Consider the following 16,131-nt stretch of genomic DNA (forward strand, 5'->3'; position numbering starts at 1 on the left):
TTTTGTATTTTTAGTAGAGACGGGGTTTCACCATGTTGACCAGGATGGTCTCCATCTCTTGACCTCGTGATCCACCCGCCTCGGCCTCCCGAAGTGCTGGGATTACAGGCGTGAGCCACCGCGCCCGGCTACTGTCCCCCTTTTCATTCTAGATTGAAATGATCTGCGGTCTCTCATACAGGTGACTGCAATTAAGTGTTAAATCTCACATCTGTGGAAGTTTTGGTAGCTCACTTCTGATAAGATTGGCCAGAGGGCTCCTGGGGAAAAAAGTCACTTGTGTGTAGTTCCCACTCTGTGACCCACTAAAATCTTTGCTTTTAAGGGCAGGGAAGCATGATCCAGCCCTGTTATGGCCCAAAAGGACACACACACCAAGGCTCAATTCTTGAGCTGTGCTTATGCAATACTATAGTGATCAGTAAGCTGAATATATTTGCTTCACTTTAACCTTTTTCCAAGGTGATCTTGAGGAATGCTTTGTTGATCTTGAATTAATGCTTCAAAAAGGGTGTTGGGGAAGATGGGGTATTTCTAAGAAATGTGGAGTATTTCAGTTTTGAATATTAAATCTATTACAACTACAAACCCCTTCATAGTCTCCATCCATTCAGAAAAACAAAGCCAAAGGAGAATTTCTTAGAAAAAACTTAAGTCTTCCAGGTAACGAGCTGAAGAGGAAAGGCTTTCCCTGCCCTCTCTCAAGAGGAAGGTAGCAGTAGGTTGTCACGTTACTGCTACCCTAGCTTTTAAAAAGTGACAGGGAGCCGGGCGCGGTGGCTCACGCCTGTAATCCCAGCACTTTGGGAGGCCGAGGCAGGTGGATCACGAGGTCAAGAGATCAAGACCATCCTGGGTGAAACCCCGTCTCTACTAAAAAACTAAAAAAAATCAGCTGGGCATGGTGGCGCGTGCCTGTAATCCCAGTTACTCAGGAGGCTGAGGCAGGAGAAATGCCTGAACCCAGGAGGCGGAGGTTGCAGTGAGCCGAGATCGTGCCATTGCACTCCAGCCTGGGTGACAAGAGCGAAACTCCTCCGTATCAAAAAAAAAAAAAAAAAGTGACAGGGAGCAGGACTTTGATGGATACTCTGTGTAGTTGAGTATAAAATCCCTATAATGAATTAGATTTAGTTTCCTAAATAAAAATGGCTACATAAAATTTTATATATATATATATATATTTTCCTTCCAGTTAACAGTCTTTTTTCTTGGGTAGACCAAACCCAAGATCCAACCTTCCCCTTACTTCCCACCAAGTAGTACCAAAAACAACTTTCCTCCTCCACTAAGTCCTTAGGGAAGCAGGAAGGCTAGTGCAGCAGCTGTCAGGGACAAAGGCACAGGCAGAGCTGGGGTAACAGAGGTGTCTGGGACAGGCTAGCACTGGCCCACAGGAGTCATGGAACCCTGACCCCACCCTCAGCAGGGGAGGCTCCCAATCACCCTCAAGTTCTCCCATCCCAGTTATGTCTTTTAAAGGCACATCTAGAAATGGCGCAACTGGAGGCAGGTGTAAGCTGCACATAATTGCCACACAGGAATTAAGGGGCTGCAGGACTCCATGACATAGAGCAACAAAGGTGTCCTTGCCCTCATCCAGACTGGGGGCAGGAGGAGACAGAGGGGAGATGGGTGCCTGGAAACCCAGCCTCTTTCTGTAGAGGCCCCAGAGGGGCCAATAACAGGAAAGACCTGGGTCGTGGTCAGTAGTGCACATGCTTAACAGGTCTTTGGTGCTTGGGTAGCAGCATCTCTCTTATGTACAAAAGCTTCTGAAGCCAGCAAAGCTGGGAAAGTCAACTCCTGCACAGCCGCGGCCTGACTTCTCTCCTGGTGCTCACCATCGGCTATACAGGGGTGCAAAGCACAGGAAGTCAGTCTAAACTGTAGTGAAGACACGAAGATTTTAGAAAGGTTTCCTGAAGACAGTTAAATCTTGGAAGGTTACCTTTTCTTCCCAGTTCTATTGAGGAACATCAGAAACTCAGTCCCTTAAGCCCTAACAGTTTGGCCTCTTGGTCTTTCTTATAGATGAGAAACTCCTAGGTTTTCTTTTCAGCTACCAGTTGAAGGTAAAAGTAAAAGGGGGCAAAGGTTCTGGAGGCCCAGAGAGCTGCCCACCTCACAAGCCCCTGGGATCCAGGACCAGCCAATTCTCAGTGACCGTCTGCATGTCCTGGCCACTCAGAGGCTCCCGCAGCCTCACCTTCACCTCCAGCTTTCCCCCGGTGGGCTTCCTTCCATCTAGGACCTGTGAGGACCACAGAGAGGGAGACGGTAACTAAGGGGACACAGAATGGGGAGAGGCAGGTCCCTACATTCCCAGGAAAGATGTGAGAGGAGCTAAGATGTCCGTGGTGTGAATGCAAGAGTCTCCATACATGATAACCCTACCCTCCCAGTATTTGGAGGAGGAGTTGGTGGTTTTAGGTGAGTCTTACTTAAAAAAGTAAGAAATGAATCTAGACAAGCATCCTAGAGCTCTGTTCACTTCATTTTCTCCTCAATCCCCACAGAAACTTCTAGAAGAAACATTGGCTTGAAGAAAGCCACCTTCCACTGATCCCAAACCCTCACGTCACAGATGGCCGAAAGAGAAGTAGATGACGCTGACAGGGTCAGCACTAGAACCCCATGCCCAGGGTTCCTTCCCATTCAACATAATACTCCTCCTTCTGGGCAGAAGATGGGGCAGGTAGGGTGCAAAGCAGTACAAGAGGCCCAAGAAGTCCAACCACTCTCAGTGGCTCTAATAGAGACCAGGGCCCACATAAGAACAAGTCATCCAGGCAGTGGGGGCAGGTGTGCTGCAGCGGGAAAAGCCCATCAGTAAAGGGCTGGTCGTGGCTCTGCCAAGGATACACCATTTGAGCTTACAGAACCCCCTTTCCTTTCAGACCTGAGTTTCCTCATTTGTCAGCAGCAAGCTTGTATAGTCCTTGCCTGTGGAATCCTTGAGTTCATGGAAACTTAAGGAGTAGGCTGCCTTCTGCTGGGTCCCTCTAGAAATTTCTCAGACCTCTGAACCTCTCCATCTGTGAAATGAGGATTCCACCTACTCTAAGCAAACTTGTGAAGAATTTCAAATTAAGTAATGAGCATAAAAACCTACAACAACGTGTGGTGTTCAGTGCATACTGGCTCTTCTCGTACCAAGCCCTCTGGCTTGCCCACACCCCAGGCCCTACCTCCACAATTTCTCTGATCTCACACTCATTCTCCAGCCGCTCCAGTTTCAGGTGTGCTGTGCCAACTAGCTTGTCGCTTCTGAAGAAGGACCTGGGGAGCCAAGAGGCAGCAGGGGATTGGACTGGGCAAGGAAGGCAGGGACATGCTGGCTGAACTTATACAGGGGCAGCAGTCACAAATGCTCTTCCCTCCTCCTGGCCCATGTGGCAGTGTGACCCATGGGAGCCTCACCCCTTGTGGAAGATCTCAAACTTGATGCCTTTGCTCTGGATCACCCTCTTGAAGCTCCGGTGATTTCGGTTGATGTTTAGTTTGAAGAGTTGATCAAATTCTGTAAAAGTGGGAAAAAGCAAGGAGAGGCTTGGCTCTTGGGATTTCGTGAGGAAGTAGAAATAGAGGCCCTGCAGTTCGGGGTGACTACCTCCAAAGGGTGGTAGACCATTGAGGTCCTGGCCTTGGAAGCGAGTTTTTGTTTTTTGGTTTTTTTTTTTTTTTTCTCTTTTTAAGCATAGATTATAACAAAGTAGGAAAGACTTGGAATTGGGATACAGAATTACAGAATTCCTGGGTTCATATCCCATTTCTACCACCTTCTTGCCATGAGGCCCCAGGCAAGTCCCTGTACCTCTCTGCATGTTTCTCCAACAACTCAAGAGGCATGTTAATAGCACCTTTAACTCCCAAGTGGGGTGGAATCAAGTAAGGACATAGAAGGGAACCCGTTCTGGAAACACCAGTGCTGCTCACATACTTTGAGAGGGAGGAGGAAGAGATCCGTGTGTGGCCCTCACCTGGAGAGTTTGTGTTCTTCACCACAGCTGTTTTGCTTTTTTGAGCCTGCTCCTAAGCGGTGAGGAGAGAGAAGTCAGGACAGTAAATAAACACAGAGGCACACAGGGCAGGCACTGCAGCCAGGCCTCCCAGGGATGGGAAGAAAGCACAGGGTCCTGGAACGCAAGGTGGGTTTCAGAACATCTACTACCTGAACCTCACCGAGTTAGGGTAGTGAAACTCAAACCGCACAAAAGCATCCAGGTCATCGGGAGTCACCCCTGGGAAGGAGAAAAGGGAGTAGCATCAGAGGGAGTGGCCAGGAGCCTAGCACTTGGGGTGGAGTGTCCGGGCAAGAGCCTCCTGGAGTATGGGCGGCCCTTGGGTTACCTGGAGGGGCTGGTAGGTTCATTCCCCGGACAATGATCAGATGCATTTCTGTGCTGTTGAGTTCTGAGAAGATCCTAGAGCCAAGAGGAAAGGAGAAAATGCTCAAAATGAAGGACAGTGGTGGAACAAGATCCCTACTTCCAGGGCCTGTCTGCCCCGCTGGGTGGTGACAGGAGGGGCATGGGCCCACAGAGGGAAGCCAGAGCTGGTATGCAAACCTTGGTCTCTGACTTATGGTCCAGAGCTCTTTCCATAGCACCCAGACAGCTGTGCGCTCTTCACTGGCATGCACCTTGCCCTACTCCTCAGCAGCCCCAGTGCCCACAAGAGGCAGGACCAGGCTTAGGAAGCCTCACTAAAGGGGTATAAGTCTCTGGCCTGGGCTCCCAGCCTCCTGCCCCTCCCTGCCTGGAGCCCCTGTTTCCCTAGGCCTTGGTACCTCACAGTCTGGAATGTCTTCATCTCAAAGTGGTGGCTGGGAGGGTCGAGGCCCTGAGCCTGGGCCAGCTGCAGTATCTCCAGCTGTTTCTTGCAGTCCTGAGCAAGCTTCTCAAATCTAATGGGGATGGGTACACCAGCATAATGGTGCATTTTCTGCTCCCTACCCCATGAGCTAAGCCCCAGCCCTTGCGCTTACCGGGTGGTCTCAGCCACGTTGCCCTGGTGCATGAACTGCTTGGAGAACAGCAGGCACTTCTGAAAACAGGGACCCAGAGTGACTCCCGAGCCCAGAGCAGGACCTATCTTGGCTGGCACTCAAGGATTGACTTCTCAAAGCTTACCTTCCTTTGTAGCTTCACTTCTCTCCTGCCACAACACATCCCCCAAGAGCACTATTCCCAAGTCCCACCACGCTTCTCTGCCTACACTTGATATTTCCTCTTCTGAGGACAGCCATTTCCCAAATTAGCAACTCTTTCCGTCAAAACCTAATTCAAACATCCCCTCAGAAGGCAGACTTTCCAGAACAGGCAGCAGTTCAGATAGATACATAAACAAACATACACACACATCACAGCCTTCTTTCCCTCAACTCTTTTCGTTTGAACTCTGTAACCACCCCAAAAAAGGGGTATTATCATCCCAACTCATAGATGAGGAAAATGCAGTTCAGAGAGGAAAGTGCCTTGTGCAAGTCACACAGTAAGTGGAAGAGCTAGGAATCTGAGTCCAGAGCCGTGTGGTCTGAGCTCCAGGCCTTCCTCCACAGGGGGCTGTGGGCACAGAGGGGAGGAACAGAAAAGGGGCCTGCTGACCTCTTGTTGCTCCAGAAGCATTTTTTGCAGCTGGGCATACACCTCCTCGGCCTTCTGGGAGAGTCGCAGGTCCTCGTGGTGGATGAGGATGAAGTCACCCTCCTCATCCGTCAAGGGTGAAGGCACCTACCCAGGTAACAAGGCCCCTCGGGCCCCAAGAGTCAGATTACTCCTCTCCCAAGTACAACAAAGACATGAACCCAAACTAAACAATTCTTCAGCTTCTCCTAAACTCCAGTGATGGCAACTCATTGCCTCCCACTCTATCCTAAGATAACACTCTGCCTCCCATGGCCTAATCCTGCCTTGCCATCTCTGACAACGGGCAGCCCACTTTCCCTTCCCCTGGCTGTGAGGTAGAGGGGCATAAGCAAAAGGCTCTTTCCCGGTTGTCATTATGTCCTGCCCAAACCCCACCTCATCCCAGAAGCTGCCTTCGCTCAGTCTGTAACGCCTGCCGCCCACCTTCTCCACCTGAGAAGTCCTGGTGGTTAACGAGGTGGGACTCACCTTGGATAGATCAACAGGTCTGCCAGCTCGGGCCTGGATGATCTGAGCCTCAAGACGTTTGGCCACTCGCAGATGGGCTTTGGCCTGCTCCAGGTCCCGGCTTCGCTTGGCCTGCAGGGCTGCCCGCTGGTACTGCAGTTTCCGTGCCTCCAGCAGTGCTAGCTGCTCCCGCACTGAAGGGAGAAGGCCACTGGTTAGGGCCACACCTGCCCTCACTAGGTCCTCAGTTCTTCGCCCTGCTTGTCCCCAACTCACCAGATGGACTCGGTGACTCCTTAGAACTTGAGGCCTTGGGCTCAGGCAGGGGCTGGGATGAAGGGACCACAGGCTGTGCAGGTCTCTTGGCCACTGGGGCCCGTGCTGGGGGCTCGCCCTGCAGGTGCCCAGGAGGCTGTTAGGAGGGGATCTGCTCCCTAGCATGGCCATGGCAGCTCCCAGACTTGGGCTGTCTTTCTAACGCTGCACTAAATCGCTGTGTAACCTGAGATGGGTGGCTTCTCTTCCTGGGTCCTAAAAGATCTGAAAGCTAGAAGCAGCCTCAGAAGCTCTCATAGCTAGCCTCCCCAAACAGGAGACTGTAGGGTAATGGGGATAGAGCCAGAACTCTGGATTCAGAAAGACCTTGGTTTGAATCCTAGCTCTGCTATTTCCTAGCTAGGTGTCCTTCGGCAAGTTTTTTTCTCTATACAATGGGAGAAAAAATATGTACCTTACTGGGCCTATTAGTATGGACAACAGGGTCTGGGTTTACCCCTCACCTGCTGTTCTCCCCACCAGCCCTGGAGTCAAGCCCTCAGCCAAACCTCATCTTCATCTTCATCAGCGAGGGCCCCTGCGGAGACCAGTTTCTCTGCAGCTGCCAATGTTGCTGCCACTGTGTCCTCCTCGACACCCATAGTGGGCTCCAGGCCAGGGATGGGGGGAAATCCTGTGGGAGAGAAAGACAGAGCATGGAGGGGCAGGGGAGCAGCCTCAGAGAAGCACAAAGCCACCCTGGCTCAGCTGCGGCATGGCTGGGATGGGTGGCTCCACAGCAGGGAGGCACACGCATAAGAAGTCATCCCCACTTGCCGTCCACCATTCCCTTCTTGACCAGGGACCACCTCCTTAACAGAGCCCCTGGGCCATGCCCCACTCACCTGGAGGAACAGGCAACTCAGCAAAGTTGACTTTCCGTCCTGCTCGGTGTGCTCGAATAGCATCTTGATATTGCTACATGGGAAGGGAGGGGCCTGTGGTCAGCAGCAACCCGCACGGCACCCCAACCCCCGCGACCCCCACCCCACACCATGACACACAGTAGGGCAAGGAGAGGGAGACTGGTGGAAAGACAGCAGCCCTGGGAGAAGAAAAGAACCCTGAGGCAGCAAGAGCCCCAGAGAGACAGACAGATGAAGGTTCAGAAAAGAACAGGGCTAGCCAGAAGACCAGCGAAACAGAGCATCCAACCAGGGAAGAGGCCACACGGGCCAGGGCTCCACAGCTGTCGGCCCACCTTGGCAATGCGCTCATGCATTCGCGCCTTGCGCTCATCGCCACCACTCCGGGCCTGGATGCCCGCCTCGAGGTACTTGTTCAGTCTCTGCTGCAGGGCATCTAGCACTGTCTGTGACTCTGTAGGGGTCACTTGAAGGGGAGAAGGAATGGGCATCAGCTCAGCCTGCCCCTACGATGCCCACAGGTCCCCACGCCACAGTCCCACCATCCTGCCCTACCTGGGGTTGCTGGGACGTCAGGGGCCATCACTGGCTGCACTCGCTCCATGGCTGGGGGAATGACTGAGGGTGCTGTGGGGGCCTGAGAAGCCTGCCAGGGATTCAGATCTGGGGGACCCAGAGCAGAGGTATAGGTAGGAGGGCCTGGCCGGCCCCAGGCCTGCTACTCCTTCCCAACCCCACCCAAGCCTGAGCAGATCCCTGCACTGTCCCCATACTGACCCTCAGGTGCCGGGGGCATGGCACTCAGATCCACGGGCTGCCCCTTCTCCAGGGCCTCCAGGACAGCACCAAATCTCTGCAGAAGTCAGAAAAGCAAGTATGGGTGAAAGCCAGAGCACCCCAAGAGCCTGAGCTGAAACAACTGCCCCTTAAGCCAATCTCACTCAAGCCCAGTCTAGTTCCCTCTCTGAGCCTCAATTTCCCCCATCTACAAAATGAGGGGTGGGACACAAGCCCTGAGCCAGATGCCATACCTTCCCAATCCTCATGAGCTCTCGGGCATGGTCTAGATCTCCAGCCCGCTTGGCACTGAGGGCAGCCACTTGGTACTCTCTCTGTCGGGATGACAGCAGGGCCCGAGGGTCTGGGTCTGAATCGGGCTGGGCAGAAATGCCAGGGAGGCTGGTCTCAGGTTGGGAGGGGTTGTCTATAGGGAAACAAACAGTCCCCAGAGAGCACATGAGGATCACAGAACATGCCCAAAGACCTCGATGACCTGATGACATCCTGGGGAGGATGTCACCAATGGTAATGAACATGGTGGCAGGCTGGGAAGACGGGCTGTGAGCTAAAACCCGGGAACTAGGACAGGATTTGGGCATCTGTAATACCTGACTCCAAGACAGGGGGAGCTGGAGGGTCTGCCTCAGGGCTCCTGTTGGCTGGTTCCTCAGGGACCAGGGGCCTCTTTCCTAAGGCCACTGGAGGTGGGATCTCATCCTCATTGATCTTTCTGCCTCTCCTCACAGCGGCTAGCTGTGACTCCAAGGTCTGAGGAAGAGAACTGGTCCAGAAACCCAGCCAGCCATCTCAGCCAAGTCCCTGCTCCAAGACAAGCCAGGGGTGGCCCCCCCAACCACCAAAGTCTAGTGGGGTAATTTCCCCTCCACTGGGGCAATCTCCACCAGCCGCCTTCCATGCAGCCCCCTCCCCTGCCCTGCTCCCAGCCTGGCCTGACTCACCTTCAGGCCACGGTCACAGCGCCTGGCTTTGGCTGCTTCGCCTGCCTCCTTGGCGCTGGCTGCAGCCTCCCGGTAGTTGCGAATCCGTTCCTCCAGCAAAGTGTGTAGCCCCTTAGATTCTCCGGCCTATGAACAATTCAGCTAAGGGCCTGGCTACTCCAAGGCCTGCTAGGCCTACCATTCTCCCTGTGCGGAAGCTGCCCCAGAAGATGGAGCTCTGGGACTCCAGGAGAAACAAGAGCCTAAAAGTCTCAAGGAAGGAAGCAAAGGCTCACTGGAGAGGCCAGAGGCCATGGCAGAGGCAAATACAGAGGCTCAATTAGTGGAAGCCAGGAAATGGCTTCCGGGGGTGGTCTGGGAGAACAGAGAGGCCTTTGAGGCTGGCGGCCGTGGAGGAGTTTCTTGTGCTGTTTCTGCTTGGGGCGGCTGTTGGAGGAGGGTCCTGGAAAGGGTGACTGCAGCCTTGCTGTGCAGACCAGGCCACACACATTATGTCTGGGCACACAGAAGCATCAGAGGCACAGGGCCCCTCCTCCAGAACCCACCTGAGCTGCTGGGGCTGAGGCTGTCAGGATGGCTGTCTGCACTGGAGGTTTAGTGTCTTCCAGGCCCTTCTCCTCAGAGCTGCCTGGGTCAGCTGCCTCATCACCATCCAGGGGCTCAGTCTCCTCGTCCACACCTAAGACCTCCTGTAGCTCCGTCTAGGGAGACAAAACACAGCCCAGGAGCTTGTGGGCCTTAAGACCATACCCACAACACGACCTGAAAGTAAAGGACCCTCTCCCAGCAATATTGCCCAAAATTAATCACTGTGCCTGAGTCTCCTTCACCAAAACATTTCTTTAATCTGATTGAGGATAGCCTTGAAAACAGTAATAACTCCAAATCTGAGAATCCCCAACTGCAGAGCTTAGACCAGAGGTCAAAGAGACATGCTGCCCACTGTATAGCCAGGAGGGGCAAGCACTCAATTCAGAGTCAGAGAACAGAGGGGCACTGCCGCCCTCCTCTCCACTGCCCTCTCCTCTACCACGCCTGAGCTTGCCACAGGGCCCTGGGATACCAGCCTGGCAGACGCACCAGCAGCTCTGCATCTTCCTCCAGCCCTTCCTCCTCCTCCTCCTCCTCCTCCACATCCTGCATACAGTCTGCTGCCAACTTCTCAATGTGGGCCATGGGCAGGGGGGCTGGGAGAAGAAGGTCACAGCAGGTCAGCACAACTCAGATAAGGTCTGGGATAAGTAAAGGAGGGGCTTGGTAGATCCACCCAGGCAGAAATCCCCCTTCCCTCCCACAGCAGAGTCCCACATGGAAAACTGCCCTTCCTTTAAGACCCAGTTCAAAAGACCCTCAGCAGGGAAACCTTCTGGGGCCCCCCACCAAGCAACAAGCTGCTCCTTTCTCTGCACCTCCACCTACAGTAGCCTGACATGCCATCCACTTTCTCCAACCACACCTGTCACATCTGTAAAGATTTTCAAAGTCCAACTGAGCTTCACAACAAATCTGCAAGATGGATAATATCCCCTTTTCATATATTAAACTGAGAAAGTTTCAACATTAATTTTCCTATCATTGCAATCCTACTAAGTGGCAGAGCTAGGATTCAAACCTAGTCTTGTGCCACCCCAAAGCAGGAGCAGTGAGCCCCTTCCCAGGTCCTCCCATTATCCTCAGCTCAGGGACACACGGGATGGTGGGGGATGAGTGGAGGGATTCTCTCTCGAGGGTTCCAGGTGAAAAGACAGGAAGATTTAGACCTCCTGTTCCTCCCAGGCCTAAAGTCTCTGTTTCTCATATGGGCTGTGGAGGGAGATTCCACTTACTCTTTATACGCAATTTCTATGTACTTCCTATGTACTCAGTTCAGTCTGGCTAACTGGGCCCCTACCCTACACCAGTACCCTGGCTAGGGCTAAGGATGGAGACCTGAGTCAGTCTGAGAATCAGATTTGTCCACAATGGGGAGGGGCCAGCCCAGGTTATGACACAAGGTGAGGAAGCAGGGCGGGGCTGCCTCTTGGCAAGAAGGCTGCAGAAGGCATATGGGTATTGGAAGGACAATGGGATCAGGCTGGCTCCCTCCAGCTGCAAGGGAACCCCTCTACCACCAGCCGGTGCCCATCTTGTCCCAGCCCCGAGCCCAGTGCGGTGTCCAAACTCACCCTGCCCCTTGGGTGCTGGCTTCTTGCCTGTGGGTTGTGCTTCCCCTGTGAGGGCCAGCAGCTCAGCCTCCAGGTCCTCATCATCTTCAGCCTCATCCATACCCAGCAGCATGTCCTCAGGGCCAAACTCCACAAAGAGCCCCAGCTGAGAGCAGAGCAGGACTCTTAGGTACCACACAACAAGCAGGGTAGAGTCCAGCTCCAGAGCCAAACTTGGGCTCTCAACGTCCCAATCAGTGGCTCCCTCAGTCTGTGAGGCCCCATGTGCAGAAAGAAACTGAGGCCTTCAACATTACTCCTTGAGACACTTACCTCCCTAGAGACTCAACAAAAAAAACCAGTAAGACCACACTACCATTATTAGTACTAACAGCAACAGCTGCCATGCCCTGTTCTTAGTGTTCTATGTGATTATCTTAACTATCCCAGTTAATTCTCACAATTCTGAAGAGTAGGTCCTATTTTTTAAAACTGTGGTAAAACACATACAACATGAATTTTACCATCTTAACCACAAGGGTGAGTTCAATGGCATAAGGATATTCACACTATCCTGCTACCATTGCCATCATCCATCTACAGAACTCTGGTCATGTTGTAAAACACACTTTCTACCCATTAAACATTAACTCCCCTTCCTCCCCTCCTTCCAGCTTCTGGTAAGCACCATTATTCAGTTTCCATGAATCTGACTACTCCAGGTAGAGGTACATCCTGTGTTTTTTGTTTTTTTTAAGACAGAGTCTTCTCTGTCACCAAGGCTAGAGTACAGTGGCACTACCTTGGCTCACTGTAATCTCTGCCTCCTGGGTTCAAGCAATTCTCCTGCCTCAGCCTAAGTAGCTGGGACTACAGGCACATGCCACCACACCTGGATAATTTTGTATTTTTAGTAGAGACAAGGTTTCACCATATTGGCCAGGCTGGTTTCAAACTCCTGACCTCAGGTGATCCATCAGCCTCTGCCTTCCAAAGTGCTGGTGTGTGCCACCGAACCTGGCCCACATCCTATTTTTATCCCAACGTTCAGATGAAACTGAAACAGTCTTCTGAGAGACTCAGAAATTTAAAACAAGCTCTTTGTGACTTGAGTCTATGCCCTTTATCTCACCTTTCTTACCTTTTAAAGACATTAAAAATGGACTAAGAAGTCTTAAGACTTAGACCCAGAAAAAATAAAGGAAGAAAACTGGAGAGGAGGCCCCCCTGTTCTTCCACTTGGGCCACAGCCATTTGTCGATAAGCAGTAAAGTCTTCCCACCGGCTACAGCCCTCACGTCCTGGCATCCCTGGCTAACAAGCGAAGTTGTGATGCTATCTGAGGAATCCGTGAGAGCACTGATGTCCCATCAGAACATTCTAAACTTTGGAGATTCCTGAACTCTCTCCCCACTTGTGTGTGGTAGGGACAAGAAAGAGGGTGTCTAAGGACTCTGCCACCTCCAGGAGGCACTGCTCCAAGTCTTTGAACTAATGGGGAACTAAATGTGATCCAGTATGCCTAAGCTGTCTAGAGACCCCCATCCCCAAACTGACGCAGGAGTCTAGAAGGTAAAGTTCCATACCTGCTTGGCAGTGGCCACGCCTTGGCCACTGGCCTGAGGGCCCTTCCGAGGTCTTGGCCCTGGCATCGTGGCGGCCTAGATATCTATCTGGTGGAAGAGTTACAGAGATTCAGGCTGGAGTAGCCCATAAGCACCGCCGCCAACAGTGCTATTTGTGGTAAGGCGCAGATGGTAAACTCCCAAAGAAGGCAATGCTGAACACCAAAGGATGGGTTACTTTCAATGAAAGCAGTGAAGCAGCCCAGGCCATGGGAGGGATGGGGATCACCTGTTAATGGGTTTACTGGGGAGTGTTCTGAATGGACTCAAATTTAAAAAGCACATTCAAGCCGGGCGCGGTGGCTCACGCCTGTAATCCCAGCACTTTGGGAGGCCGAGGTGGGTGGATCACGAGGTCAAGAGATCGAGACCATCCTGGTCAACATGGTGAAACCCCGTCTCTACTAAAAATACAAAAAAAATTAGCTGGGCATGGTGGCGCGTGCCTGTAATCCCAGCTACTCAGGAGGCTGAGGCAGGAGAATTGCCTGAACCCAGGAGGCGGAGGTTGCGGTGAGCCGAGATTGCGCCATTGCACTCCAGCCTGGGTAACAAGAGCGAAACTTCGTCTCAAAAAATAAAAATAAACAAAAATAAAAATAAAAAGCACATTCAGGGAAGTAACTCTAGGTTCAGGGTGGGTGGAAGGCTGGGTAGAATTCAGAAAGGCTCCAAAACTGTGCTGTTATGGAAGCCATAGGTGGCTATTTAATTTTAAATTTCAATGAATTAAAATGAAATAAAGCTAAAAATCCAGTCCCTCAGCCACAAGACACATTCCAAGTGTTTAACAGCCACATGTGGTGAGGGGCTACCACCAGACAGCGCAGACACAGAACATTCTCATCATCCAAGGACATTTCATCAAATTTCCATCTCACAGCTGTGCTCTGGAGAAAGCTGGCTCAGCATTCTGATTCCCATGAAGATCTCAGTCATTCACAGGACCTCCTGTGTCAGACCCTGTGCTGGGCACTGGGAGTGCAGAAATGAATCTAACACGGTCTCAGCCCACAAGGACCATTTACATGGATGGTGGAGGAGGACTACAAGGGATTGCCCTAAGGGCTATGGGTGACCTGAGGTGACCCCTTCTTCAGCACTCGGAGAAAAGGGACTTCGAGGCGGTGACGCCTGGGCTGAGTCACGCAAAGAAGTTAGGGGAAGGAGGGGAATAGAATTCCAAGCCGAGGGAACACCTGATGACTCTGAGGTGGGGAACAACTTGGCCTGCACAAGGAAACCTGAGGCCTGATATGACTGGGGGATAAGCGGTGAGGCCCGAGTACACAAGCCGAGATAGAAACGTGAGCAAGCGGCAGAACAGGAAAACCCCTAAGCCGAAAGGAGTTTGGGCATTATTCTGAGGGCGCTGGGAAAGAAGTGGCGGGATCGTATCGGTGTTTCAGACACCCCACTCTGGCAGCAAAGGGAAGGTGCACAGGAAGCAGGGGGAGGAGGCAGGAAGCCGGCGCATCTCGCCGCAGCCCAGGCCAGCTGGCCGGCGTCGGGGCGGCGGGGAGCGGGCGGAGGAGCTGACTGGACGCGGGTGCGCGGGCGGGCGGGCGCTGGGGGACTCCGAGTGTCAGATTTCGGGACTTGGGGGAGCGGCACGGGCCCGGGAGTGACCCCTGCACAGGTGAAAACGAGGCGGGTCAGACACTCCAAGGCTGCGGCCCCGATGCCAGAGCCAGGCCTCAGGAGAGGTGGGATGCGGAGTCCGCAGGGGGAGGCGACACCGGACCCCCACTCCCGCGCCGCGGGGCGCGCCGCCCTGCCCTGCCCACGCCGCCTCTATCTCCCCCGCGGTCCCCAGAGCTCCCCACGCCGAGGGGTGGGGACGCGGCATACCTCAAGGTGAATCCGAGCCAAACCCCTGCCTTCTCCCACCCGGCACCGCCCTGGGCTCCCGCGGGCCCTGGGCCGCCGCGGTAGCGACAGGAAGCGCCCGCCGGGGAGGCGGCTCCCGCGCAACACGTGACCCCACTGGCCGGCGGCTGGCAGTGCGCATGTGCACGGCTACGCGGGCCTGGGGCTCCGACAGGTGATACCAGGGCGGGGTTCTCAGCGCGCAGGCGCCTTCGGGCAGGTAGCGCGGGACAGCGGCTCTGGGCAATTCCGCTGGGGCGTCCACCGGCTAGCGCAAATGAGGTCGCTACGCCCAGCCCTCGCCCACTTGCAGCCTCTCTGACGAACCTCCTCCTTCACTCAGCCCGAGGCGCTGGGCGTTCGCTCGCCGGATCTAACCCAGCCCTCGCCCCTGCCCCGCCCCACCGGGTAAGGGGCGGGGCCGGTCCAAGCTCCGCCCTAGAAGCGAGACAGGGGCGGGGTTCGCCTGCTTGCCCGTGTCCTTTAAATCTGGGGAAATGGAAATGGGGCCCACCACATTTTTCTTAATAATTCAGCACCTTAAAGTATTCTTTTCCTGTCCATTGAAAACTTCAGACAGGCAGAACTCGCTGCACATCTTAAATACTTTAGAGAGTGTAACACTAAATTCTCACTCACCTACCCTGCTGTGCAATCAAATGGCGTGGGGTGTATTAGGGAGAGAAGTGGAGTGTGCCCATTTTCTGCCAGGCTTGTGCCAATTACTTTTCATAATGAAGCTTATCCAGTTCTCAATCCTGCAAGATGGACATGTCTCTAGAAGAAACGGAGGCTCAGAGAAAATAATTTGCCCAGGGAACTACAAAACCAACCTCTTTAGTATCAGTAAATATGTTTTAGTCTAGTTTTGTAAGAAGCGCAGATTTCTCCCTGCAGCTTGCAGAGTGCAGTTAACAAGAGATTGAACTCAGGAGTCTGAGACCAGCCTGTGCAACACGGCGAAACCCTGCCTCTACAAAAAATAACAGGAATTAGCTGGATGCAGTGGCGCGTACCTGTAGTCCCAGCTACTGGAAAGGCTGAGGCGGGAGAATCGCTCTAGCCCGGGAGGTCCAGGCTGCAATGAGCTGCCAACTGCACTCCAACCCAGGTGACACAGTGAGACCCTGTCTCAAACCAAAACGAAAAAAACCGAGTGACGAGTAATGGGAAGTGGCCTGATTCCCATCTAAAGTAACCGCTTAGATTTTGGTGGGGAAGAAAAGGTCTTAAAAGGAAAATTTGATATGGAAAGCAGGCAAGAATTATGCAGAGTACAACATCTGTGTGTCTTGTTCTGGTGGCTATCTTGGGTCCCAGCCCACCTGGAACATGGGCTAGTCTCATCTCCAGAATGGCCCCTCTGTAGACAAGCCGCCTTGAAGTAATCTTCGGAATTTTGCAGCTAGGTCTCTAGGCTTGGTTTGTCTGTCTCAAGATAAGCCCTTGGAATTTCTTTCTATTTTTTTTTTTTT

The 16,131-nt window shown here is 53.1% G+C and overlaps 1 protein-coding gene across 4 annotated transcripts in view; it reads right to left on the reverse strand.

Annotated features, from left to right (window-relative positions):
* The window catches only part of CC2D1B (coiled-coil and C2 domain containing 1B), a 21,061-nt gene extending 6,266 nt beyond the window's left edge, over positions 1-14,795 (reverse strand). Inside the window, exons 1-25 of one of the 4 annotated variants that reach the window (XM_017548787.2) lie at positions 14,639-14,794; positions 12,749-12,835; positions 11,184-11,328; positions 10,099-10,205; positions 9,564-9,719; positions 9,019-9,144; positions 8,668-8,827; positions 8,311-8,483; positions 8,057-8,132; positions 7,835-7,942; positions 7,615-7,745; positions 7,259-7,331; positions 6,923-7,047; positions 6,375-6,492; positions 6,120-6,292; positions 5,610-5,735; positions 4,991-5,049; positions 4,793-4,909; positions 4,354-4,427; positions 4,186-4,244; positions 3,984-4,035; positions 3,424-3,523; positions 3,192-3,282; positions 2,125-2,254; positions 1,154-1,850 (exon numbers count right to left, since the gene is read on the reverse strand). In XM_017548787.2, the coding sequence (XP_017404276.1) occupies positions 2,126-2,254; positions 3,192-3,282; positions 3,424-3,523; positions 3,984-4,035; positions 4,186-4,244; positions 4,354-4,427; positions 4,793-4,909; positions 4,991-5,049; positions 5,610-5,735; positions 6,120-6,292; positions 6,375-6,492; positions 6,923-7,047; positions 7,259-7,331; positions 7,615-7,745; positions 7,835-7,942; positions 8,057-8,132; positions 8,311-8,483; positions 8,668-8,827; positions 9,019-9,144; positions 9,564-9,719; positions 10,099-10,205; positions 11,184-11,328; positions 12,749-12,814 (2,544 nt within the window). In that variant the 5' untranslated portion in view covers positions 12,815-12,835; positions 14,639-14,794 and the 3' untranslated portion in view covers positions 1,154-1,850; position 2,125. Of the gene's footprint in view, positions 1-1,153; positions 1,851-2,124; positions 2,255-3,191; positions 3,283-3,423; positions 3,524-3,983; positions 4,036-4,185; positions 4,245-4,353; positions 4,428-4,792; positions 4,910-4,990; positions 5,050-5,609; positions 5,736-6,119; positions 6,293-6,374; positions 6,511-6,922; positions 7,048-7,258; positions 7,332-7,614; positions 7,746-7,834; positions 7,943-8,056; positions 8,133-8,310; positions 8,484-8,667; positions 8,828-9,018; positions 9,145-9,563; positions 9,720-10,098; positions 10,206-11,183; positions 11,329-12,748; positions 12,836-14,638 lie in introns of those variants that run through there. The other 3 variants (XM_017548784.2, XM_017548786.2, XM_017548790.2) reach the window with 3 other exon arrangements.
* Between the last annotated feature and the right edge of the window lie 1,336 nt (positions 14,796-16,131).

The sequence above is a fragment of the Cebus imitator genome, unplaced genomic scaffold (genome assembly GCF_001604975.1).
Source record: "Cebus imitator isolate Cc_AM_T3 unplaced genomic scaffold, Cebus_imitator-1.0 Scaffold214, whole genome shotgun sequence".
Taxonomy (NCBI): Eukaryota; Metazoa; Chordata; class Mammalia; order Primates; family Cebidae; genus Cebus; species Cebus imitator.